Source organism: Coptis chinensis, chromosome 5, assembly GCF_015680905.1.
Source record: "Coptis chinensis isolate HL-2020 chromosome 5, ASM1568090v1, whole genome shotgun sequence".
Classification (NCBI taxonomy): domain Eukaryota; kingdom Viridiplantae; phylum Streptophyta; class Magnoliopsida; order Ranunculales; family Ranunculaceae; genus Coptis; species Coptis chinensis.
The window spans coordinates 79,589,229-79,616,870 of NC_141460.1; the positions used below are offsets into that span (position 1 = coordinate 79,589,229).

The 27,642-nt window shown below is 37.7% G+C and overlaps 2 protein-coding genes, 3 long non-coding RNA genes and 1 pseudogene across 7 annotated transcripts; 4 read left to right on the plus strand and 2 right to left on the minus strand.

Annotated features, from left to right (window-relative positions):
- Positions 1-2,660: 2,660 nt before the first annotated feature.
- LOC147499128 (uncharacterized) lies at positions 2,661-3,647 on the minus strand. The gene has a single exon (XM_086563424.1). It carries the CDS (start codon positions 3,645-3,647, stop codon positions 2,661-2,663), a length of 987 nt encoding a protein of 328 aa, XP_086419550.1.
- A 6,526-nt stretch (positions 3,648-10,173) lies between these two features.
- Positions 10,174-11,156, plus strand: LOC147499129 (uncharacterized). The gene is made up of 2 exons (XR_015194416.1): positions 10,174-10,686; positions 10,775-11,156. It is a non-coding gene; the product is annotated as an uncharacterized LOC147499129 (long non-coding RNA).
- A 2,674-nt stretch (positions 11,157-13,830) lies between these two features.
- On the plus strand, positions 13,831-16,085 carry LOC147499130 (ABC transporter I family member 1 pseudogene; annotated as a pseudogene). 2 transcript variants are annotated; one of them, XR_015194417.1, is made up of 2 exons: positions 13,831-13,954; positions 15,199-16,085. The product of XR_015194417.1 is annotated as an ABC transporter I family member 1 pseudogene, transcript variant X1 (transcript). The 2 variants fall into 2 exon arrangements; XR_015194418.1 differs by having other exon boundaries at positions 13,885-13,954; positions 15,189-16,085.
- A 598-nt stretch (positions 16,086-16,683) lies between these two features.
- LOC147499131 (uncharacterized) lies at positions 16,684-18,277 on the plus strand. Its single transcript, XR_015194419.1, has 3 exons — positions 16,684-17,006; positions 17,208-17,281; positions 18,138-18,277. It is a non-coding gene; the product is annotated as an uncharacterized LOC147499131 (long non-coding RNA).
- A 1,982-nt stretch (positions 18,278-20,259) lies between these two features.
- On the minus strand, positions 20,260-22,782 carry LOC147499132 (zinc finger (C3HC4-type RING finger) family protein). The gene is made up of 10 exons (XM_086563425.1): positions 22,736-22,782; positions 22,553-22,634; positions 22,407-22,463; positions 21,549-21,581; positions 21,382-21,459; positions 21,227-21,270; positions 21,108-21,148; positions 20,643-20,725; positions 20,421-20,512; positions 20,260-20,335 (listed from the first exon to the last, which is right to left on the minus strand). The coding sequence occupies exons 1-10, from the start codon at positions 22,780-22,782 to the stop codon at positions 20,260-20,262; spliced, it is 633 nt and encodes a 210-aa protein (XP_086419551.1).
- A 3,154-nt stretch (positions 22,783-25,936) lies between these two features.
- Positions 25,937-27,286, plus strand: LOC147499133 (uncharacterized). Its single transcript, XR_015194420.1, has 3 exons — positions 25,937-26,071; positions 26,925-26,977; positions 27,229-27,286. It is a non-coding gene; the product is annotated as an uncharacterized LOC147499133 (long non-coding RNA).
- Positions 27,287-27,642: the final 356 nt, after the last annotated feature.

Here is a 27,642-nt window from a genome sequence, read left to right on the forward strand (position 1 = left end):
GATATTTAATTGTTAGACCATCGCAAATATTTAAAATGACTTTTTCCTTCTAACAACTTTCCTCAAGGCAATGAGTCGAGTAACTCTGATCTAAGGCTGTTAGGCATGATCGACCGCATGAAGGTTTGCCTAGCAACTGCTAGGAAAAGGTAGCTTGGGTGTACGATGAACAACTGTTTAGCAAGAAGTTGGATTAAATTGTCAATCTTGCTCATTAAGCTGCTAGATAACTAGAACTGATGATTCCATGCCCCTCATTACATAATTATGGGAAGATATGTTATGGCGTTTATGTGATCCTCAATTGATCACATGAGAAGAGAGTTGTTACTGATAGTGAAAGACGAGTCTAATTATTTACCGTTAAAGTGAAGACCTTTAGGGTAGTAACTCATGCAAATAGTTTAGCTTCTTTGCACGCCAATAGTTTTATCTCAGGGGAAGACCTGTGGAGAGGTCAAATACAAAGTTCCTTGTAAACTACTATCTAATCATGATTTTGTTTGTTTTTTATACAACACAATACTCCTAGTTTTATGCAGGCAGGCTATATGTTAACTAGAGATGACATGACATAATCTGAAGTCATTGAAATAGTGCCTCAGTTCTTGATTGATAGAATCATCAAATTGGAGCATCTCGGCGTTGACTTGGTATGCAAATCATAATGTTTCTTTCCTGGCATAACTTAAGGCACATTGTAACGATACAAAGAATCTACTGAAATCTGAAAATCACATGGAACAGTTTTAGAACCTTGCATTATAGAAACGATGTAAATACATTAAATCCCATGACTCAAATTAAAACTAACAATTAAGGGTAGACACAGTTTTATCAAGCTTGAAATGTTGGTTCCGGTAGGAAATGACCATTGAACTTCAGCCTCCAATGATTCTATCTTTAAAAGCATTTGCAAGGCATGTCTTACCCTCTCTTCAAACTCCTCGGCAGGGATCTCTGTCACATACTTGAATATAGCATTTGGTAATTGCGCAAAATATAAATGCAATATGCTAGAAGTGCACGTTTCAGTTCAGAAAGATCAGGATTTTCACTAATTTCAGGAGGACCATTACCTATCAACACAGCTTTTGCAGCTTGGATTTCATTTTATTTCTTAGGCTTCCCGCGTTGATTCTAGTATCGATGGAATGAATGATTTCATATGCTTCACCAAAAGTATGTTCTGGAGATTTTGTAAGCTTTTTTGGTATGGAAAAGGTCCCAATTCTCTCAAGAAGTGCCATGGAAAGAGAAGAGACTTCAAGACCCTCTTGATCTGGATATACTAGATGTCTAGATCTTTGAGTTCCATTGTATACAAAATTGAGGAGTCGTTCTTGAAAAGAATTTGGATAAATGTTCACGGGGGGTTGCACTTGCTTACCTCCATCCATCTGTTTAAGTCGTTCGCAGCTTTCCACAATAGCCATCCTTCCACCTCGATTCATATTACCTTCACCAGTCAGATGTTTATACTCTTGTCTTCACATTCGTGCAGGCATGGCATGATTAGTGCGGAATAGAAAAACAGTGATGGAATTGCAATCACAATGGTCGTCATAAAGAATAAGTTTTTGAGTAGCTTTGCAAGTGTAACGCCCACCACTAACCACATGTCGACCACTGTACCCACTTACGTCACCCAAAATCCAAGTTCAAAACCTGCCCATTCATGGGCGTGGGGTTTTAACTCAAAATGCCTAGACATTTGTAAGTTAATACTAATGTTTCATATTTAAATCATATGAAAGAGTTTTAGTACTTTGCATTGCATTCAAGAAAAAATAAAAATAAAAAAGTCTCATAAAGTCATAAGCCTTATAAACACTCGGTAAAGACATGCATGCTCTTTCTGTTTATTCAACTTGAACAATTACATCACCGTAGAGGGAGGGATGACAGGACAAATCATGGGGACGGCCATCACCCGTAAATTGACGAGGCAGGAACCACAGGGATTATCAAACTCGAAATATTGCATCCTATAAGAAATGACCACTGAACTTGACTCTCTAACGATTCAATCTTAGAAAGCAGTTTCAAGGCAAATCCTACTCTCTGAACAAACTCTTCGGCAGGGCTCTCAGTTATATCTTTGAATATAGCATTTGGTAATTCAGGTTAGAAATAAATGCAACATGTCAACAAATATTTGCTCCACATAATCATATAGATCCTCAACAGTTTTGTATCGTTGTCGATGGATTAAGTCTGGATAGCGCTAACTTCTTTCCATACAAAATCAGTAGGCTTGGCATGCCCTATTGAATCCGAAAGAGTAACATATCTTTCAGAAATTTTGGGAAGAGAATGGAAACCATTTCCTATCAACACAGCTTTTGTTAGCTTTCATTTCCTTCAGTTTTTTAGGCTTCTAGAGTTGATTCTAGTTTCTATATAATCAATGATTTCATAAGCTTCACCAAAAGTTTGTTCTAGATGTTTGGTTAGCTTATTTGGTATGGAAAACGTCGCAATTCGTACAAGCAGCGCCATTGAAAGAGAAGACACTTCAATGCCCTCTTCGTTAGGATAAACAAGATCTTTGAGTTGCATGGAATGTAACTGTTGAGAAGGACTTTTTCTTGAAAGAACTTTTTTTTTTTTTTTTTTTGAAGAAGTTAGAGGTTTTGGCAGACCTCAACCTGTATTGATTACCTTCTCAAGTACATGGTTCCCACCCTATCCATCTCTACCAGAGCTGTAGCTCTGCTATCTAATGGTGGCAGAAAGAAAGAGATACTTTCATCCCAAGTCTTACATAATTTAGAAAGGTAGTCCGCCACCTGATTACCTTCCCTGCAAATATGGTTTACATCTAGCTCCTCAAATCGGTTTCTAAACACTGCAAAGGACGCAACAATATTGTCACAGTACCATGGTGCTCTTTCCTTCCCATTCAAAATGTTGACTGCTCTGAGTGAGTCAGAACACACAGTAATTTTCTTGTACCCTCTATCAATGGCTGCCTTCAAACCTTCCACTATAGCTCGCAGTTCTTGGCCAATCACTGATTTACTCTGGGATGAACCAGTAAACGCCATTTCTACATTACCTTGCCAATCCCTGAACACCCCCCCAAAGCCATTGTACTCACCTACTGCTCCATCAGTGTTCAACATAATCACGTCTTCTGCTGGATTGAGCCATTTGATCCATGTAGCATGCTTAGACTCGAATCTCACTTCAATGTTCAACCTTGACATTAGCACTCTCAATTCAATAGAGTCTTTAGCCTCTACTAACCTCCTCTGAAGATACAGCTGCATATCATTAACAATCTTGTTACAAAGTTCCTGAGTTGTATACTTCATCTGCTTCATTCTCCGCCTTCCTCTTTCTGCCCAGATCTCATGTATTGTAGCTGCCACAAAGGTTCTCCACACTTCGCTCTTTGTGGTGTTCATCCTGCATTTCCGGAAGATACCATACCATTCAGTGGTCGAGTCCTTAACACATCCACCCATTCCTATTACTTTCTTAACCTTGCTCCACACCTCCTTAGAAAACGGGCAATCAAAATAGAGGTGTTTCGAATATTCAGCTGAGCATTCACACAGGCAACAACTCGAATGGCTCAACACCTTCTTCCTTATTAATCTATCCTGAGTTGGTAGTGAACCCACAAATAATTGCCACATAGTAAAAGAGTGTTTAGGAACCACCAACTTCCCCCAAACAATCTTATACCATTTAACCTCCTCCCCTAATCTTTCTCATAGCCATGTCACGCGGAGACTTGGATGTATAGTCTCTGTGGATGAGGGGTCCAAACAACTCTATCCCTTTCAACAAAGTTATTGATTTGGACTTGTAGAATCTTCTTTCTCAAATCCTCATCCTCTATGTTCCTGATTCTATCATTCCACCTCCCCTCAGATATAACATGACTAACCTTTGTATCTATTGGAAAGTCAAAGAGGTTTCTAACAGAAGGTTGAAGCCACAAAGGTACCTCTGTTAGCCACGGATCATGCCAGAACCAGGTATCCTCTCCGTTTGCTATAACATACTTGATATATTTCCTAGCCATTTTTCTGTGTTGCAAGATACCCCTCCACACCCAAGAGCAGTCACTTGACACTTTCATTGTCCAGAAGAATTTGTCTTTAATCTGCTGCCTCCATGTCCACTCCACCCAAATAGATTGGTCCTTTGCAGTAATCCTATAAATCAATCCACAGTAAGAAGCAGAGTTCCATGTTCTCGGGTCAACAATACCTAACCCACCTTGTTCTTTAGAGTACCTCGACATCATGACTTCGTGATGGTGCATTTTATGTTCATGTCCGGACCTGCCCATAAGAACCTATTACAAATCTTTGCTACCTTATCAAGGACCTGTTTAGGAAGGACAAAAGACCGCGCCCAATACACTTGGAAAGACGTAAGAACAGATTTGATAAGTTCTAGTCTTCCTGCCTTTGACAAACATCTATTTTTCCAGTCTTCTATTCTACCAGTCATTCTTTCAATCAGCGGAAGACATTCTTTAACCCCCAATCTAGAAGAGGTAAGAGGGAGCCCCAAATATGTAACTGGAGGGATAGCCAATGCCACATCCATGACTGCAGCCAGCTCATTACTCTCTATAGAACTCATACTACCCGAGAGTAGAGTTGTTTTAGAGTTACTTAGATGAAGACCTGTTGCTCGAGCAAAAGAATCAAGGATGTCTTTAATAGCTTCCACCGAATCTACCTCACCTTTACAGTAAACAATCACATCATCTGCGAAGCTCAAGTGAGTTAGACCAAGCTTCTTGCATTTTGAGTGGGCAGATAAAGACTTTGTAACCAACCCCTTCTGAAGCAATCCACTTAACACCTCCATCACCAACACAAACAAGAAAGGGGATACTGGATCACCTTGACGAAGCCCCTTTTTACCAGCAAAAAAACCTTCAGAGGATCCATTAATCAATAAAGAGTAAGATGGAGAGGAATAGCACATCTTCAACCAATTAATGAATACAAGAGGAAATCTGAATCTATGTAGAATCAACTCCAAAGCCTTCCAGTTAACTGAGTCGTAAGCTTTCTTTATGTCCAGCTTAATGGCACATCTCTTTGTTCCATGCTTTCTATTATATCCTCTCATAAGTTCATGTGCAAGGAGCAAATTGTCTTGAATCTTCCTTCCTGGAACAAAAGCAGCTTGAGTTGCGGTTATCAGCTCAGGCAGGTACAGCTTTAACCTGTTTGTTAGTACCTTTGCTACACATTTATACATAGTATTACAACATGCAATAGGCCTAAATTGTTCAACTGATGCAGGAGCTAAGCATTTCGGAATTAAACACAGGTGAGTTGCATTTATACCTCTATGCATAGTACTACTCGCGAAAATATATTTCACTGCATGAATAAAATCTTCCCCTATAAGATCCCAGCTCTTCTTAAAGAAGAATGCATTGAAGCCATCAGGTCCAGGGGCCTTACTCTCCCCCATAGAAAATAAGGCTAGCTTGATCTCTTCACTTGAGATTTCTAGAGAAAGCGCTTGTGCTTGACCTTGATCCAGTTCCTTCAGCACTATATCTTCAAGAATCTGGCTAGGGCAAGAGTATTGCTCCTCCTTACCTAGAAGGTCAGTGTAGTAAGAGACAAAGGCTTCAGAGACTTGTACTTGCCCCTCTCTTCTATTCCCTTGGGCATCCTTAACTACCCAAATGCTATTCCTGTTCTTCTTCTCTTTTAGAGCATTGTGAAAGAAGGAGTTCCCTTTGTCTCCATAAGTTAACCACTCTGTGTTGGATTTCTGCCTGAGTTCCTCTTCCTCAATCTGCATAAGGAAACACAATTGAGCCCTAGCTTCTTTTTCTTTACAGCAGAGATTCACATCAAACGGCGTTTGTTGGAGAAGTTTCTCAGATAGAATCAAGTCGCTTTCTAGCCCTTTTCGTGTTCTTTTGAAAATCTGTGGAGCTTATCTTGGGCCACCTCTTAAGCAATTGCTTAAGATTTCTAAACTTCTTGACAAACATGAACGACGGATTGCCACACTTCAATATTCCGGGCTTCACTCAATGTAGCGGGGAAACTCGGTATTGCTAACCGGTAATTCTGAGAATCTAAAAGGAGGCTTACATCTAACTCCATCTGAGAATGACAAGACTACAGGTGAGTGGTCAGATATTCCCTGAGTAAGGAACTCGACCGACGAGTTCTGAAATTCCACTGACCAATCTGCATTAACCAAACATCTGTCTATCTTTGTGTATTTTCTGGTTTGAGCATCTCCAAAGCTAGACCATGTGAAAAAACACCCTGAGGCCTTGTGATCATACAGACCAGTATTGTTTAAACAGTTGACAAAAGGAGTTGTTTCTCTAGGGTGAACTAATTCACCTCCCACTCTCTCAGACGAAAGCAAAACATTATTAAAGTCTCCCATAACACACCATGGTTCTTTAATACTTCTTCCCATGCATACTAATTCCTCCCATAAGACTAGCCTCTCTGATCTGTTATTACTAGCATATATCACCGTCAGCAGGAACTCGTGTTGTACAGGCAACATAGTAACTCTGCAATGAATAAACTGAGAACTTTCTACCAGTTTTTGAACTTTAAGCAAACTAGTATTCCAACTCAACCATATTCGACCATAACAATCGCTGGAGTAATTGTTAAGGAACTCCCATGAAGGACAACACATCTGTGATATGACATCAAACTTGTCCATCTTCACCTTAGTTTCTAGCAATCCCAAAAACGCAAGTTTATTTTCAATTCTGAACTTGTTCACTTGTTCAGCTTTATTCTTCTCATTAATACCTCTAATATTCCAACTACTAAGACCTATCATCTATTATATCTTTTCTTCTTGTTCCCTGACCCCTTGGCCTTGTGACCGCCCTTTCCTTGAGATTTCTGACCACTAGACTGAGAACTTTGACTCTGGCTCTGGCTCTGGCCCTGAGACTGAGATTGTGCTCGTGATCTTGTGGTAGCACCAGACATAGTAGAGGATACTTCCCAAGCGATTCTTGATCCTTGAAAAGTTCCTGCTCTGGCTCCGATAGGTTATCCTCCAAGTCCCCTTCCACACCAGCTAGAGTGAGAAACATATTTCTACCATTATCATAATTCTCTCGTTGCTCGCCCAACTGTTCATCAGTAACCACTCCCTCTACATTAGGCATTATTGGACCAGTGCCATTACTTGGACACAGACGACACTGACCATTAGACTCTTGGTCTTCCCGTCTCGTGAGATTTCTGATAGAGGAAGACACAATAGGAGAGTTAAATATTACATTTACTCCTAGTCACACTTTCCCATCCTCCAACTGCTGAGGTCTGTCCGCTAACAACATTATTCGGATCAGTTCCCACCATCGATGTAGTAGCACCTGCTGCTTGTACAAATGTTGCTGGATCTACCCTGTTTGAAGGTGCACTCACATGAGAGTTGTTAGTTCTATCCCCTAACAACCCATTTAACACATTAGAGTGTATATTGTTGGTGCCCGGAGTAACCAACAAAGGTCTATTATTAGTATGTCTCCCTGGTGTATTGACAATGTCAACTTCCCTCTCACCTGATCCCTCAATCGCCAATACATGATTTCTAACAATCCCAGTAGCTGTGCTCGGTACATTTCTAGCAACAAGTTCAATATTCTGTGGTGTAAGATCCACAAAGAATTGATTAGCATTGCTTATCTGAGCTACCGGTGAGCGAGAGCATGATGGCTGCATTTCTGGTGCTAAAGTCTGAGCTATATTCCTCTGTCCACCCTCATTTTGTACCACTCTTTGCTGCCATTGTTCTTCATCTTCTCTCACACATCTACTTGCTTTATGACCAAATCTGTTACATATTTCACAAACCGGTGGTTTCAAAGGGTACTCAATACCTATTTTCACCACTCTATTACCCACATCAACCGGTACAAATGAAGGGTAGTCAAATGAGCTTGAAATCGTGACACATACCTTTGAAAGTCTAACCTTTTTTTCTTTGATGTGGCATCATCCATACACTTTGTGGTCCTCCCACCAGGCTTGCAAGAAAGGAAAGACCTTTGAAAGTCCATAACTCCTTTGGAACATTAGACAACTTAACCCATATAGGTATGGTTTGAATCTCGCTGCGAAGAGTCTCTACCTCAACGCACCAAGACGATAACGAAAATCTTGCCGAGGTCCTCCTTCTAGTACCATCGGTTTATCTTCTTCTAATGCAAACGCGTCATAAAGAACGTGGTCTCATGCGTAGTAATCTCCATTGTACCTTTTAGTTTCCATTTCTTAGTCGAATATTCTTCACATCACGGAAATGCCATCCTTTTATCCATAAAATAGCCTACAAGAACATTCTTCCACTCTTCTATGCCTTCTTCTATGATGTCCCTTGGAGCCTGAGCAATTCCATTGTTGTAGCTTGGAGTAAAGCTTTGTAAAGCTGTAGTATTTGTTGAAGAAGATTTATGGAACAACTCACTCCATGAAAGATTAGTATGAGTCGTACCTTCCATGATGTATATAAAGAGCAGGTTAAAACTTTCTCTTCCCCGTCGTGTAGCTGGTATTTCTTACTACAAAAGGAAGTTATTTCTTACGTAGATGAGATAAGAATTATCCATCAACCATTACATACTATTCTAGGTAATAGTTAGGTGCACTAGAACAGGAATAAGTTATGTTAAGTTACTTCCTGTCGCCAGTAACTTGTCCCCATTTTCAATTTTTTGCAGTCACTCTTTTAAAAAAAAAATCACTAAATGCTTTTCTCAGAGAACTTGAGACAGAGATACTGGAGGTTCAGTTTTGCCTACCTCAGTCCATCTGTTGATGTCCTTTAATGCTTTCCACACCATCCATTCATCCAAATGCTTTTCTCTTGCCCCAATCAGATGTTTGAACTCTTGTACCATCTGCTCTTTGTTATCATATTTGTTCAAGTACCAATTGTTGGGCTGTGGAACCGTCGAGCGAATGAAGCTCCGGTATCTCACCAGTAACCTTTAGAGTTATAAAGTAAATAGATTAGAATTTTGAGATAACTTTGAGAGATTCATTTCTTGGGTATTGTGGGAGCTCTATTGAGCTAGGGTTTGAGTGAGGCCTCTTGTTCTTGATTCTTGATATCTCTTGTAAACTTTCCAATCTTTGCTATAAAGAAAACTCGTCTTTTGTGTGGATGTAGGTAACATTTACCGAACCACCTAAATCTTTGTGTCTCTTTGCATATTTACTTCCTTATTTATTGTTTGCTTGTTATGAGTGATGATAAATTAGTGGCTTTGCTTGTTTGAGTTTGTTGTGATAACTACCAAAGTCTTGGGTGGGTGATTTCTTTGGTGTGAGCTCCAAGTTGAAATAATTTGGGATAGAAAGTAGCTAGATTGAGGTGTGACTTTCTAGTGAAATCTCCCAACACCAATAGTATAGCAGGGATCCCTACATATGCTAAGCTGAGGATGGGAGTCAAAACCATATATATAACTTACTTTCAATCATTCTAAGGTACTTCCTTCCACCTTGGTAATGAGATTTTCATTAGGCTCAACAGAAGGTTTTCTGGTTTTCTGTTGTTATAAAATAACCTATAGAGACTATGCTTTGAGGTATATATTATTCTGCATAGTTTTTTACCAAGGGAAAGTTCCCCTTGGTAAAGAGATTCTTATTGAAATCGAGCGACAGCTCCTTTAGGTTATTGATACTCGTAGCTTGTAGCAGAGTACCACTGGCTCCAAAGCAATACAACCATAATACACACGATTGTGATATGCTTATTAATATAGAGATATATCAGGCCGGTGGATATCTGCATACAGATATTGACCATGATAGTTATTACCAAGATGCTTAAGGCAGCCACGTTCGTCAACCATTCGGATCCTCTGTTGTCTCCTATTGAAGGATTGAGGAAACCAATTGAAATACATATGAAAGCAGTTCCAGTGAGCTTTGAAAGTTGGTCTTTGGCACTGGGCATGGGCATTGTTAAGTCCACTGGAAGTTTTGCGCATATAGAAAGCAGGGTTAAAGCAACAGAGTTAAGTGAGAAAAGCCGGCATGGTAAAGTGGTAGTTTCATGTCCATAAATTAATGAAAAATATAATAAAATCAGAGATTGTTAACGTGGCGGAGACACGTACAAAGAGGCTAGTATATATAAAATATCCCGAATTTTAGAATAGTGGACCCTGGTAATGTGTTTGTTTGTGTTAAACCTAATTATAATAGAGAACAAATGCGTCTGGAAATAGAGTACAGAATGTTTGTTGTAAATCTTAAGAAATGAGCCCTATCTGGGAGAAACATTAGATAGCAGAAAGTTCACTCTTCAAAGATGAATGCCAAGATATCCTTGCCTCTTTAGTTTAGTTGAGATGTTTTAACTTTTGAATTAGTTGATTATTATCGTCTGAAAGTATAAACATATGGTAGTATATCATTATCATTATCATCATATCACATCAACTCTTTTAGATTAGAAATGCCTTTTTCGCTGGGCTTTATTAAACATGATTCCATCTCCCTCCATACCATATATGTTCACTAGTCTGCAAGAAAGTTCTTGTTTGATTTTTAAACCTTCGTATATGAACATGTCTTGCAGAAAACTTTGCCTGTAATGGTTGCAGTTGTGGAACAGCTTCATGTTGCTATGGGTGAATCAGGGTTGCTAGTTCTTCCTTGTGTGGCTGCTCATATAAACCAGGTGGTTCCCCGTTTCCATCAACTTGTTATTTGTGATTTAACTAAAAGAACGGAGTTTACCCCATGATTTACAATGTTCACTGGTGTAGATCATCTTTGATTCAATTCTAGTGAACCTATGGCTTCAGAAGGATCAGCAGCTTCAAGGAAGTACAAAGAATAAGATCATTTGAAACTTAAGGGCATGACAAATGGTGGACATCTCGTGTTATTTATTTGTTCATGTTTAAAATGCCCCATTGCGCTCATGGGGTTATTGTGGACCTCGAAAGAATCTCGTTCTTTAGAACTTTAGTTTGTTCTATTGGGATTAGCTGGACTCTGGGATTGTAGTTTCTAGCTTTTCATTGTGAAACTGTCCGAAAAACCTGAAGTACAAAATCTAGTTTCAGATTTGGGGACCCAACAGATTTTCTCTCATTCCAAGAGATGATTTCCATCATACGTACATTATATTTTTTGTTCTGAATCTGTCTGATTGTTTTTTACTTTTTTTATCATTGTAAGTTTACATTCAGAAACTAACAATTGGAAAATCCCCTTCGGATTACATTGTTGCTCAAATTAGTACCACCCAACCAGTAGTACAGCCATGTGCGTGTGTCATTTGTCAGCTAAACAAATTGGTACAACATAAGGCACTAGGCTGGTTATAGTACGAGTAATACTATACGTACCAACAGTTGTACCAACAAATAAACACCAACTCATGTGTTACCCAATTTTCCTGAAAACTCCATGCTGACTAAGATTTCTACTAACAAAGTTTACACTCCCGTCCATGTTTATGTCCAACACTCCAAGTATTACATAGGTTATTGTTCACTGTTCATCAAGGCGAAGAGCTCATGTAATTCTAGCTTTGCTATCTGTTTTTGATACTAGACACATATTAACTAAACTTTGTGATATGTGTCGAGCCTTTCCTTCATGCAAACAAACCCCATTATCATCTTCCGAACTGCTTCTTTTACAAATACCAAATCTCATCTCTTTTCCATATCTTGCATAAAATTCAATGAGGTCCTTAACAAAGCTAAACAATATTTTCATTGCAGGCTTCTCAACTCTGAGTTCTACGTTAGTTTAGTTGTTTTTATCAACTTCATTCCCTTCAGTTTCTCCCCTCCCCTCAATCTTGATTTGTAAAATCACCCAGTACTTTTGCCATCGGTAAAAACAAATGTTGCGTGTTTTTGAATCTTAATTATTTAAGTAGAATAGAGATGAAAGTTCAAGAAAATAAATGAACATAATACACTCATCCATATTATGAACAAAAAGGGAATGCAAATTAAAAAAAAACTAGCCTAGATTTTTCGTCTGGGGTGTTTAGTAATATTGAGATTAAATGATGTTTGCTCGAGAAAATTTTACCGGGAGCCAAATGTTTATTTTTTCTTGTTATTTTGTTTTAAAGAGTCAAATTAATAACTAGATGGAGGGAAAATGAAAAGTCTTGAGATGGAGGAAAAAGAATCCTAACGAAACAACATTGGATGGGGGTGCAAACTTTGTTACTGGGAATCCTAGTCAGCATGGAGTTTTCAAGAAAATTTGGTTTTTTTTTTTCGATAAACATCACCCATATATTACGAAATTATAAAACCATAGGTACTAGATTCAGTTCCAGGATACACTTTGGAAGATAACTCATGTTCAGTTGATGGTGAGCCCATCATGCCAACTCATGAGCATCCCCATTCAACTCCCTACTTACCCAATTAAAACTACTAGAATTGAACGACAACAACAGATTGTTTATTGAAGCTCTCAAGCTTTCCAAGGCCCATAAACATGTGTGGCTAGACAAGACTCTGATCACCTCTGAGCAATCCCCTTCAAATCTGACTTCTTTCCATCCAGCTGAGATGGCCAAAATCACAGAAACCTCTACCGCTACCATTTCTACTTCTTCAGCAGTTCTGGCTTTGTACCTCCTGGTCGCTATACCCACTATGCTACCTACATCATCCCATGCTATGCATCCAGCTGCCGCCCATCCTGTCCCTTGTGAGAAAGCAGCATCAAACCTGATAATAACACAATCACTATGTATGCTATTAAAAATATTATTGTAATGTAAATCTGCATCAAGGCTAGATAGCTCAGAACTCTCTTTAGCATAAGCCTGAATACATCTCATAGCATCCATGTTACTTCTCCTAATCACCCTCTCCCTATTCTGATGCCTTCCCTCAAACTTCAACTCATTCCTAGTTTTCCAAAGGTTGTTGAGGAGGCAGCATGCCAAAATTCTTGCTTGTGCCTTCTCCTCATCAGCACTTTGACACTACTTCATAAACTTGCTCACCCACTCTTTGATAGACCCCTTCCCAGGATCATCCACTCTTAAACCTTGCTCAGATGCATACCAAACAATTTTAGACCAATCATATTCAAAGAACAAATGCAGGTCAGTTTCCAGAGTTTTGAAGCAGAAGGGGCAAGAGAGGCCCCCTGGTATCTTCCTTCCTACCAGCCTATCCCCCATAGGCAGAGCACTCATATCTGACTTCCACAAAACATTTGAGTATTAGCGGGCAACTTAGATTTCCATATTATCTTGATAGTACTGGAATTGAAACTGGAAGATTGTCTTTCCCACTCATGTTTATGAAGATATGTATACACTGATTTCACAATTAAAATACCAGTCCTATCCTCACACCAAACCATCTTATCCTTACCAGCCCCAGTAGGTCTAATAAGAACTTCTTGGATTTTTTGTGACATAAAAGAGTAAAAAAGAGTGTCTAGTTTGGTTGGATCCCAACCAGAGCCATTCTCCTTGAACAAGTCAGCCACATGCATGTCCTGAAGCTGAGGATTCACCACCCCCAATTCATGGAGGGTCCTTGGTTTACCATTGCTAATTAACCATGGATCCCTCATAACTGAGGTGGTATTCCCATTGTTGATATTCCATACCAACCCTCCACTAATCAGATTGAACACCCTATGTATCCCTTTCCAAAAGAAAGATGCATAGTCAGGAGGCTTCTCCACACCCTAGTATCTACTAACAAGTTCATCGGGGTGCCTTATTAACTTCAATTAGTATGTAGCTAGTTGTGTGTTCATTTAGTATCTACTAACAAGTTCATCAGGGTGCTTAAAAAATTTAGTTTTATCTTGTTTGTAGTCAAGTTTGGTGAGCGACCTATTTGACAAAATGCCTCACACAACTTATCATTGTATGCAGGAAACTCTCTCTGAAGTCAAGAGTGTAGAATTGTTTGAATTGTTGATAGCAACTGTAAATTCTGGTAAGCGATAAATGAATTGTTGTTATATATCCATGTTGATTGCAGAACTAAGTTTGTTTAAATTTTATTACTACCACTTAGATTGTTTACTGTTACAACTGCTATAGACAAACATGGCCACGAATTCTACCTGTAAGATATTATAAGCCCTTCCGTACACATATATAACAAATTTACAAAACTATGGTTTGCATTGTGGACTCTATCAGTATGTGTTGTTTCAGAGTTATGAGTGTTCAAGTATACACATACATGTAATAATGCAATTATCACCTTAAAATTGGTTGGGGACTCAGTCCCTCATGTTGCTTGGGATTTCAGTAAAATGATCACTATAAACGAAAGCTTAACATTTTAGGTATGGTGGTGTCTTCAGCTTCACCAAGAGCTAGTCCACACATGTGTTTCCACGATTATCTAGATGGTTTTAAGCTATGTAGGTTCGGGGCGGCGTGTCACATAGTTGTATTGTCACAGTTGGAAATGAGTGCCATGTGCATTTTACCGTGGGTGCCGCAGTGAAATTCTCTTAAGGTGTTGCTTCTCAAAAGGGAAACAAGATCAAAAGTGCTCCAATCAGTAGTATGTGGATGGTTTAGTTTACCAAGTTTTGCATATAGGATGAAACGTGTTGATTCAGACAAAACTTGTATTTAATAGAATCCATTTTTACTGTTTCTCTCGTCTTCTCTTTCTATTATAGTATTATTATTCTATTTTAATCAACATATAAATTGCCATTTGGTGGATTTACTGTCTTATAGATCTATGTGAAATTTGACAAGATTAATAATTTGCATGCTTTCTTTATAGAGGATTGTGTTTTTGAGGTAGTAACTCTAAGTTAGTTATTTAGAATTTTCTCCTCATGTTGTCGTTAGGACTTAGGATTCTCTTTTAGCATCACATTTTCGTAAGGGTGTTGACACAATAGCATGCTGGAGAAAAGGCTCACTTCTCTTAATTTTTATGCACCGAATTAACTGCAGTTCGGCTTTTTGGCCCCCACCTCCCGGTATTACTGTTATAGTCCTCCTTCGGTTTCTCAAATCACTATCACTTTGGTTGATTTTTAACTGGATGTTGATTTGTTATGATGTTATGATGCTCTGTTGAAGTGGTTCGTGTAAGAGTGATTTCACACTTAATGAGATGACTTGGAGCTCTGCGAGTTGTTTCAATTTGTGAATTCAAAAGGTCTTCTTCTTTCATGGCCTAACTTCAGTTTTGCTAGTTTGCTTCAGATATAATAGGGAAGAATGTCCTTGCGCAAGGCACCACTTCCTCGCCTCCTTCTTAACAATGTTTCTTGCATGAGAAATGCTCAAACAATCCTCAGAAACATCAATGTCTCCGTCCATGACGGAAGTGCCCTTGTACTAACAGGTGCCAATGGTGCCGGCAAATCCACCTTCCTACGCATGTTGGCAGGATTCTCACGACCTTCGGCAGGTGAGATCCTTTGGAATGGCCACGACATAACTCAATCAGGAGTCTTCCAACAGTACAAGCTTCAACTCAATTGGCTCTCTCTTAAAGATGCCATCAAGGACAAGCTCAACAACGTCCAATGGTTTGAGCTCCTTGAAGGCAAGTCTGGAAAAGCCAGGGACTCATTAGAGCTCATGGGACTCGGTCGACTAATTAACGAAAAGGCAAGGATGCTCTCAATGGGGCAAAGAAAGCGGCTTCAGCTTGCAAGACTACTTGCCATTGACCGTCCTATTTGGTTGCTTGATGAGCCATCAGTTGCATTAGATGCTAACGGGACGAGATTGCTCGAGTACATCATCTCGGAGCATAGAAATAAGGGGAGAATTGTGTTTGTAACCACTCATTTACCGATCGAGATTCGGGATTCTATATGTTTAAGGTTGCCACAAAGGTTTCCAAGGAGGAAAACCATGGTTGATTTGCTTGACTGATTAAGGAGATAACATATGGGGATTTCTTGTTCTTTGTATGGGCGGGCTTCTATTCAATCTCTCGTGTTTCATGTAGGTAAATGGTTTTCTGATGGCCATATTTCTGTGGCTCCCTTTTTTGTTTTTACATTTTTTAATCTTTTCACAGAAAAATGAGCAAAAGTATTTTTTTGTCTTGATGTATATTTTTACCCGTTTAATGTAATATTTTGTTGAAAAAGTGAAATAGTTTGAAATTTTTTATGGCAATCGCAAAGATGTCTATTAACTTCAATTAGTATGTAGCTAGTTGTGTACTTGTGTGTTCATTTAGTATCTACTAACAAGTTCATCGGGGTGTCTTATTAACTTCAATTAGTATGTAGCTAGTTGTGTGTTCATTTAGTATCTACTAACAAGTTCATCGGGGTGCTTAAAAAATTTAGTTTTATCTTGTTTCTTTATGGTAATCGCTATGGGCACCTTCCATTTTGTGTTGGGCAGACTCCAAAAACAAAGAATTATTACAAGTTTGTCATTACTCTAAAAAACATGTTTTGCATCCCCCACCTCCCAACTACATCAAAAATAACTTGTTACAACCTCCTATTGCCCTTATCTTCAAAGACTCCGTACCTTCTTCTTTGCATTCTCATATAAATGTGTTTGTTTTAATTGAAAACAACTTTACCATTTTTAATTGTAATTTTTTGCATCTAATGAGGTCATTGAACATGATAGTTATTACCAAGATGCTTAAGGCAGCCACGTTCATCAAACATTCGGATCCTCTGTTGTCTCCTATTGAAGGATTGAGGAAACCAATTGAAATACATATGAAAGCAGTTCCAGTGAGCTTTGAAAGTTGGTCTTTGGCATGGGCATTGTTAAGACCACTGGAAGTTTTGCGCATATAGAAAGCAGGGTTAAAGCAACTGAGTTAAGTGAGAAAAGCCGGCATGGTATCCAGCCCTTCTTGTGACGGACTGCGGCTATAATATCACCAAGCATGAATAACAAACATACCTAAGAGCCTGCAGCTATGTACAAGTCGATCACTGGAACAGGAGAAGAGTACTTGGATACATCTAGCTTTCCCTTGATGCAACCATTTGCCATCTTTCTTTCTTCTTGATCTGCCCTGCAATGTAAGTCTGAAAGAGTTCTGTATCACCTAACCAAATTAAACTTGGTTGAATATTTATTGTCAAGCTTATCTATACGCCATTTATACTCTATTTTTAATTATCAGGTCTAGTTGAAGACTTTTTCTGCTTAACATCTTACTTATTTTAATAAAGATGTATTGTTTTGCTAACTTAATAAAGATGGCATTGTCTTGCCTATAGCTTTCCATTGCTGTTAGGCGTGACGCGATGATGGTTGCCCAGCAATTGCTAGGAAATGGTAACACTTGTGCAAGGTAAGGTTTCGGCAACACCCCTATGGCCATATCAGTTTATCAATAGGGAATAGATGCATCTAGGGAAGATTCAACTTTAAAAAGGTTAAATAATAAGTACCGAGTTACCAGCATGAGCAACTACCCTGGATTAACTTCCGTTTCTAAAGTAATTTCTTTCAATTTTAGGTCTTTCAGTTTTATTGGAAAGACAGTAACACCTCATCATTATGACTTCCAAAGACTCTACAAGTAGCAACCAAAAAAACTGAGAACCGTTTTGAAGGTAATAAATCTTTGGAACGATGGTTTAGTGTTAATTACACGTCTTTTGACCCAAACCTGCTTTAGGTACAACTCCAAGACTCATAAAGGCGGGTAAAAGACTAAAAAGCTAGTCACTTATGGCATAGTTATACTGACACTTTCCAAAGATTACCAATTATATGGATCTTGGTGGATATAGTGATATACAAGAAACTGTTACATGCAAACACGCTGTGAACTTGCATACTGGCATGCAGCTATGTATGCAGTTGATCACCACAGATAACAACATTCATAGATTACACCATCACCAATTCCCATTCCCTCCCCCACCCCCCATCTAAAATGAACAATATGTTTGTTTCAAAATATCGATTATATCATACGATGGGATGAGTAACATATTCAAGGTTTCAATGATATTCAAGTCGAAATTTGCCACGGCCCTACGTTAATAGAACTCAATGGTCCGGAATGAATTAAAAGAGGAATGATTAGGCTTGATCCCTGATGGACTAAAATTGGGATCCCATATTTCTATTAGGCTTTACAAAGAAACACCTATCTAGCAAAATGAATGAATAGCACTTGTGCACTCCAATGCTTTCAGATTTTCAGGAGTGGATGTCATGGATCAGTTACCGAGGAGATACTGGTCCCAGCAGTTTGCCGGGTATTGTAAGATCCGCAGGGATTGCATTTTAGCCCCAATATGTGAAACAAGACTTCAGAGGTGGCGTTGCAATCATTACAGAGGATCCAGACCTGCATCATATGACGAGGCATGTTTATTAAGAGGAAATCATTAATTTGATGTAGAGCTTGACAAAGACACTTTAATTGAGATGCTGCAAGACGTAGAACCACCATATGACATGCACTGGTGCGTGATACTCCTAACCATGTGGTTAGCACCTGTTTTCCTATAAACCACTTCAGGGACATCTATAAATGTTGTCAAGTTTGTTGTATAACAGTAGGAAAAAAATGCAGTCACTAGACTCTATCTAATTGGCGATGTACGTAGTGGGGTACATAGCAATAAGTCAATTGAATAACTTCTGCAAAGACGAGATGCATGAGCAGGAATTACTTGATAAAAAAATCCTAAACAAGTTCAACTCAGATGAAAAGTTTTTGTGAATGGCTAGGAGGCAGTATCTTGAACAAAAGCAAGCCTTCCTTAGTACAGAAGACTACACTTTATTTAACAAGAGTTTTCAGTGTCACAAAAACATAAATATGAAAAAATTCTGTGTTTACTAAGTATTGATGGCAAGTCATATCTAACGCTTATTATTATTTATAGAATTAATAGAACCTTTTTCCTTAACATGGGGATGAGGTGTCATAAATATAGCTTTCCTATAATTTGAAATCACAAGGATGAAAGCACCTTTTTATCGCGGTACTCCTCAGGCATGATAGTTGCTTCAACCTGACAGATTAAGTAAGATCAGTGTAAGTAAACCATATATCTCAAACAAGAAACCAGACTTGCATTTTTTTAATATGACAATGAAGAAGAAAGAAGAGGCCAACTTATCAATTTGTATAATTACATAACTGTGCTTTATGCAAAGTCAAGCTCCAGAGACTCTAAATCCCTTGGAATCCAACATTCTAGCTTTCCTATGTCTTCTATGATAATTTGATTTTCATTAATAAACGTTCCTACGGATTAAAAAAATGATTAAACTTTCCTATTTTTGTTTCTTGTGTATTATGTCACTCATTTATGACTTTAGGGAGGTTTGACAAATCATTGCTGATACGGCACTCCAGAATTGCTCTATTGGATGTTTTGGCCATTGATTATCACCGAAGGAAACAATCAAGGTTTCAGTGTTGATCTTTTGGGAAGCCTATGCTCTACCACCCGATTTGTTCTTACACAAGGTTAACTCTATCATTCATACCCTATATTAGCATCATCATTTGGGAGACATTTCTTTCAATATAACCAACAAATGAACTCCCTAAAACTTAATCATGTGCTTTCTACAGGTCAAAAAGACATGGAGAATATATCTTAAAATTTTCAACTCAATGATTCATCTGGCGATCATTAAGATGAAGTGGTACTCTCGATCTGAAGGACTTTTCATCTGAATCTTGGTTCCACCAATTGTAGAAACAAGATAATATTGAAAAGGAATCAAGCATACCTAATACAAACAATTAGGAATGGAAATTAACCACCAAGTTAATGGAATTTCATAAAAGTTCACAATTGAATTATAGCAACACATATAAGCTAGAGACATGCAATATACACAAACAATTTAAGCAACAATTGACATGCTCACATTTATGAGGGTAATCAAGGATTAGAATCAATAATAAATATAACATAGCAAATTTCACACGGACATTTTACCACCAAACATGAGGTCTGTAGCCCTTGTTATATATACAATGGGCAAATAGAAAACTCGGTAGTGCAGCGTTAACAGAGAGTAGCAAGACCTAGAAGATATAAGTTTTGTTTTCTACGGTATTACAAAGTTCAGGGAAAACTAGTTCTATAAAATCATATCCGTTTCTTGAAATCAACATGACTATCTATATATGTAGTTATTGAGAACGAAATCTAGTTTCTGTTAAGGCATATAAGCCACGAGTTCTAGAAACCTAGCTTGTCTCGGACAAACTTCCCTAGTTTCCACTGCATGCAAATACTTTGGCAATTAACATGTATCCCTTTCCCATGTAACAATCAAGAGAAAGTTTTATACCTCCTCATCCATTCTCCTCCAAGAGCTAGACATGTCAAAGATTGATTTGGAGCATATGGGGCAAGAATACCTGGGGAATGAATCACAATCAGGCTCATTCTCAAAAATAAATAATAAAAGTCAAACTTATTTCGAATGCAAAAGGGAAAGCTCACTGATTGTGCTTCCCCATCTCTTTAAAACAATCCATATGAATGGTGTGACCACACTTCATAACACTTGCCGCTTTCAATGAGTCAAAAAGATACTGTGATATATGGACGAGTCGTTAGGATTTCGGAAGGAAAGAAAACAAAACAATACAAAACAGAACAAAGAACCCAAAAGAAAAAAGGAAGAAGCCAATGGGATGGGTGTGAACAAAAGTACACTAGAACCTCGTAACAGATAGGGCAGTGATTCTGCATAGAATTCTCCACGCACGAATGGTTATCCTGCAAACTGGTTGCGTAGCAAGATCCTGTGTACTCATACAAAACATTAATCAGGGGAAGAGGAAAAGAAATCCCAATCCGAAGAGTGGTTTGGAGCTTATGAACCACGACAAAGCATAAGAACTATGCATATTATAAACGATTTCGTACAATCCTAAGTCGGCCACTACCTACTTTAAGCAACAGGAGCTCCCCTTAAACTCTATCGCTCTATCAGCAACTTAACCAATTCTGTAAGTAAATGCTATTTTGACTCTCTCCTATATGGTAGTTTGAGATATCAATTCACCATAGCATGTGGTGACAGATAAATCATATTAAGCTATTCAACAAAATAAGATGCTTAAAACATGTTTCAAACAAAAGAACAAGAAGATTTGCTTATTTTTCAGTGTACAGAGCTCATACCACACTTCTCGCAATGAAAGAAATTCTCGCGACCCCCGACTCTGATAGAGGTTCCAAAAATCAGGCCAGGCTATTAACTATATAAAAGCAACAAATCAACAAGTCACTGTTCGGCTAACCTGCAAATCCCACACCCATTGCAATGAAACTGTCCTTTTGCAGTCTGTAATGAGAGAGGAACCGCTATAGTCAGAATCAAATATAACCAAACCAGGTTACGGTCAAAGTCAAATTCTTAAAAGAAAAAAGGATGGCAGGTTGCTAGGCAGAGTACCTCATCATCATAGAACTTGCACACTCTGCAGAAATACTCCCCCATATAAACACCGCACTTTGTACAAATATGAGCAACCTGGAAATGAGAGGAGCTTTAGAAAATCAACTTTAGACATCATAGAACAAACAGATGAAGAGGCAAATTACTCAGATCTCAATAAGCACCTGCTGCTCGGTGTCACAAACTGAGCAGATGACCTGAAAAAAACTTTCATCAATTAAACTTCATCACAATTCACAAGTCAATATAACAAACAATAAATTTAAAGAGCTTCTGAATTACGAACAACTGACTAACTCTAGCAATTGGGACACAACATGTAAGCACAAAGTCTCAGAAAGAGTCTCTCCACTCATTCTAGAATTCCACCAAACTATTGTTAGACCTTATTCTCATGATAAAATGTAGATAAATTAACTAACCAACCACATCTTTTTTCAATGTGTATAAAAATATAACTAGGTTAAACCTATTCAGTCCAGGAAGTCATGAACATTTCCTCATTTGTGTTCTCTCCACTATTGGTTGACATTTTTTAGACTATTTCTGATTGTCATGAGGAGATTGTTTGATTCTTTCTAGATTTCGAAAAGGCCAGATGAAAAATGATAAGTGTAATACTAAAGCAACAAAAGTATGTGACAACTATTTCAGAAGAACACAGTCTGCCCCACACACGTCCAGTCTACCCGCTTTCGCATTAGGGTAGGTCTCTCAATAATCATAGTTTGCTCATTGTTTAATTAGTGTAAATTCAGCGTCATCTAGCCTACTAAGAAACAATCTTGTTCTTAGGACCTTTTCGGATACACAAACCACCTTTGACCTTTCTGAACCAGTGAAACTTCTCCTACTGTCCCACAATCCTACGTTCTTATTTTCAAACATGGAAGAAGATGTAATACACATCTCTATACAGTAAATACTAGCTCATACACACATGGCTCTATACAACTTAACACTACAACAGCTTAAGAAGTTTATTCAAACACTTAGAACAATGAAGAAAAAACAGAACTCACCTGGGTAACATCAGTCCTTACTATGTCATGTATGTCCTTAGGGTTGTCCAGCATACTCTAATACAATCAAATATCCAAATGAAGCATACACAAAACATGAAGTATAGTTAAAACATCATTAATAATAGTATTAAAATTATCGTGGCTTCATTGTGACAATGTCGACAACGGAAGATTTTGTTGCAACAAGGAGCTCGTATCTTACATCTTCTTTTATAATGCTCACATCTACAAAAAGAAAAAAGAAAAAAAAAAACCCCCATCAACCAAAAATCAAAACCCACTTCTACAAATTTTATAAAGGACAAAAAACAGAAGAAGAGGGGTACCCATATTTCATCTTGCCAAAATCTTGAGGTGGGACTTGTTCTTCCATGGATGTGTAGTCACAATATGGGCAGAAGGGGCATGTTGGTTCTACACTTCTACTTACTTTCCTAAAAGGTTATGCAAAATCGGGTATGTTTGGCCAAATGTAGGGGTATTTTAGGGATTTCATGAGATCTGGCATGCAAAACTTTTTAATCGGTCGCGGCGCCAGCTGAGTCTTATTACTTTAGCCAAATATAATCAAGTGAGCAAAGCCGAACGTTCTGCATAGCAAAGCCGATGGCTCCTCATTCCTCATCTCTCCTCTTCGTTCCTCTCCCTCTCTCTCTCTCCACACTCTCTCAATCTCTCTCTCTCCCCTCTCCACTCTCCCTCTCCGAACCCCCACTAGATAGCAGTATACTAGTATTCCGAGTTGAACAGGATTAAGGGGAGATAAATGTTAGTCGGCTCCTCTAACTCGATACTAGTATAAATCATCAACCTAGTTTGGTTCTTGGGCTTCTTGCAAATTCCAATACGTATTTTAAAAGAGGGCTTCTTCAATGCGCGAAATGTTTTGCTACGCACGTTTTTGGGCCACTCATTTTACCACTTACAACCGGTTGTTTAGGAATCCATTGAAGGGGGAAAAAAGGTATATCACTCCAGATTATTATTAGCGAAAAAAAAAGGAATTAGATATACTCCACGTCCCACTTCCAAAACTTTGCCATTTCTTAACGCAGAATGACTTCAGAAAATCATACAAGGAGAATAACAAAGTTATAGTGGGAATTTTATCTTTGATTCGCGTCTGGTAAAGTAATGCAGAAATTTCTTCTTCCTCTTCTTCTTTAGATGGTAGAATTATTGGATGGTTGGAAGAACTATGGAGTATTTAGTGATTTAGTGTTTCTTCAGGTTAGTTGATTTCATTTTTTTTTTTAATTGGTGTGGCTACTCAGTATTAATTTGATTAATTATTCAAAATTTTGACTATTTAGAATGCGATTATTTGATGCATAGTTAAATAAAAATAATGAATATTTGGAAAATCTTTAACAAATGAGTGTATGCACACCGAAAAAAAAGAATATAAGATAATAGAGGATATGTTAGTGAGTTGATTTGTAATTATTATTGATCAAGCTTATTTAATGTGCTTTGCACTGATGTAGAGAAACCGCATTCGAAATGCCTGTTGGTGGTTTCTGTTGTGTTTAAGTATGGATTTGTAATAGGTTATATTACAAGGATCATCTTCTTTGAATGTTTAAGATGCTTGAACGAGTTTACTATCTTTTTAATTTTTGTTTGGATAACCAATATGAAATTACATTATAATCTTAAACTGATATATACCTTAACCAATAATTCAATAATTTTTCTCAATATGTCGTCAAAGTTTAAACTTAACCTATCAGTGGATTGGAGGTCACCGATAGTATTTGTGAGCATAGGTGCTCTACTAGTTGTCCTAATATCACTCAAGCTTTGACTTATAACTCGGTGTATAAGCAAGTTGTAGGAATGCCCCTTAACTAGGAAAACTCTACTCATTAGCAGAGATTAAATCATTCTCTGGCAAAACTCAATTGAACATTTAATTTCTTACTGAAAAAATAATTGAATTCTTACGTTTCCATAGCACCACCATTGAATGGAATGGAAGACAACTGTTTTTCATAGTTGTTAAGTGAATAGACTCGTTTGTTTAGTTCAGGATATATAGCCTCGTTGAAATTGGTGAAGTATTGCCAGATTCTTGAACCATTTCAATAGCCATCCCATATTTTATTAGCAAATTTACATTCCCATAAGAGGCTCCATATCTTGTTGGCAACAAGGACATCTCAGCTCAATGCTATTTTGACACAATGACACTTATGCTTTTAGCAGCAAAATTTGCATGTTTTGTCTGATTTTTATACTTCTAGGTAGTAAAAGCATATTTGTGATGAATATGGTGGTTCCACACTTTGTTCCACACTCCAACTTTAGCTCTGAGCTCTTTGCATTTTATAGACAAATGTTAGCAGTGTATTACTTTAAAACTTCGTCTCATAGAATAGCTTCAGTACTAGTAGAGTCTTTTCATTCAAAACAAAGTATTCTATTATATACCAATAGAAAAGCTATGGTGCGCGGGGTGTATCGGTGCATAGGATTCTCAGCCACTCATGTTTAATAACATAAACGGGTGAATAAGTTTCTCACATAGGGGGAAAAGGGTAACACAAAAGTACAGCAGCGATTCTTTCTCAACCTTAACTTCTACCTCTTGAATGTCAAGACCATATTTACTAGAATTAGTCATTCATATACTTCAAGTTGGTTGCATGTTTGTCTCTGTGTTATCAAGAAAATTAAAAGTCGAAAAAAAAATAATGACAAAGTTAAAAATAACAAGAAAAATATAATATAAAATCTCTCCTCAAGCATTTAGAAATCCTTGTGAGTAAAAGAAAATTATTCATCTACATGAGTGACTCTTTAGTACATTGTTATTATATCTTGATGGAGTAGCTGTGAAATTTTCCTTATTTTCTTATAAACATTTCATATGATCTGACCTTTTATTTTCCATTTTAGGTGTCCTTTTTTTTTTGTTTATAAATGTGTGCAAGATCTAGTTGAGAATATAATGAGTGGTCAGAAAATGTCTTGTGCAAATAATATTAAAAGATATGTCGAGTGAGTTGGAAGTCTCGCTGGCCTTTTGCTTTTAATGTTCTCATCTACACTTGAGTTTTTATATCTCTCTCGTCCTAAAATTCCCATCTTAAATGGGTTTTACTTGACTGTGCCTGCTAAAAAAAATTGTGGCACTTGTTGGTCACAATGGTTCAAGAAAATGCAGTATAATTCCTCTCATTGAGAGGTTTTATGATCCTATATTAGGTATATTTGGATGGACATTTTCTCATACATTGTTGGCATGTTTTTTTTTTATTGATTTAGTATTTTATTTATTTAATTTTTATTATTAATAATTTTTAGTTATGTTTCATCTATACCATCTGTCAGACTTGATATTGAATGCATTTTGTGGGAATGCACTGTATTTTTGACACCTATAAATCTTTAGGTGCTTTTCTGATTGATTTGGAAACTGTTAATTCTTTCATTGTTGATTTTTCTTAAGGCTTGATCATATGTGATGGGCAAGTTATTGTTTCAAACAATGCAAACTAATATGGTGTTATTTTTTTCAAAGGCGGTCTTGAAGTTTGGGCGCATGAGTTCGGATTTACTTGCATATGGTGCATCTGACGGAACCTTGACAGTTTGCAGTGTCTCCCAGCCACCTTCAATCATCAAGGAGTTGAGAAGCCATTCTAAAGATGTCACAGGTTGTACTAAATAGTATTTTACTGATTTGGGAATCGTTTATTTAATTTTATTTGAATATTTTAGAGGATCGGTTTGTTTGTATGTTCTGTTTTGTTTTCAAAAAGTGATAGATCTGGGGATAGGAACTAATCAGAGGAAATTACAATCTAATATAGACTGTTCCTAAGCCATTTTCTACTATTAACAGTATGTTAACTAAGTTTATATCTAGAGACGAACAAAGCCCCACACTCCCTACATTGTCCTCTGAATCATCCCACAAGAAGTTCATTGTGTTGGAGTCAAGCCTAGAGATGGCAATTTGGGGTAGAAAAATAAAAAATGGGTTATATAATACTTGGGAAAGAATTTTGATGAGAGCCAGGCGGATCACTGTCTGCCTAACAGTTAGCAAAAATATACCCTTCTACCCCTTGTAAGGCATCATTGATTCATTAGGGTAGACAAACCATGTTAAGTATTCAGGTATCATTGTGTATGCTTTAAAAAATTTAATGAAGAGAGGCAATCACAGTCTTAACTTCCTTCTCGGAATAGATATTAGTAATGAGACTGAATGTTGTAATATTTGTTGCTTTAACTGCTGTAGACAATAGACGTACTAATATTTTAGTAGTTATTATGACTCCTTTAGTAGAAAATGCACTAGAGATCTGAGTTTGGTGTTTGCTTATTATTTCTTTCTCTTTGCGGTAGTTGATTTTTGTCTTGTTACATTCTTCCTTCTCCAATTCATTTATATACTCCTACAAGATGATACGAAAGTCAATGATGGTTCAAGTTTTGAACTAATAGTGGTGGACTTTATCTTGCATGATAATTTCTACTTATTTGGTTATGTTGTTTGGACAGAGGGCAGATGCATCCACTGACTGGAAGGAAGTTACTTCTCCAGATGGAAGAAGGTGAGTGATATTCCATCTTTCATTTTTGGTCTAAAAATAGATAAGATGTATAAATTTTCTTCCGGTTTGGTAAGCTAGAATGTAATTCCCATTTTGTCATGTTCTATCATCTTCCTTTTCTCCGCCGAAAAAAGAAAAAAGAAAAAAGAAAAAGAAGAAAATATAGAAGCATCTTAAAGTGACGGTTTGGATTGTGCTTTAGCCTATTGTATTCATAAAAATCCGTGGTTTTAATATGTTGATACTTCCAGGTACTATTACAACAAGGTTACAAGACAATCTAAATGGAGCTTGCTTGATGAAATGAAGGTATTTAAGAAAATCTTAATGAGCAATTTGGCCTTCTTTCCTTACCCCCCCTCTCTCTCTCTCCCTCTAAGGAATTTGGCTTAGTTGAACAAGTCGAAGAGGGGGTACTTTCGGCTTTGGCAGACCCGTAAAATTCCTGTTACTTCTCAAAGCGCCGGGTTTACATCCTTTGTCTCACCGGAGGAGACATCACCTATCTTATCTTACGCAATATCTGCAGATTATCAAGTCCAGTTCTGTAGTAGTACATTCATTTGTTGTTGTCGATCCACTCCAAGTTGTGACTTCGGGCAACCATCCATTCCTATTGTACCTTCATCCGTGATCGTGCAATGACATTGGAGCTAAATCTCCCA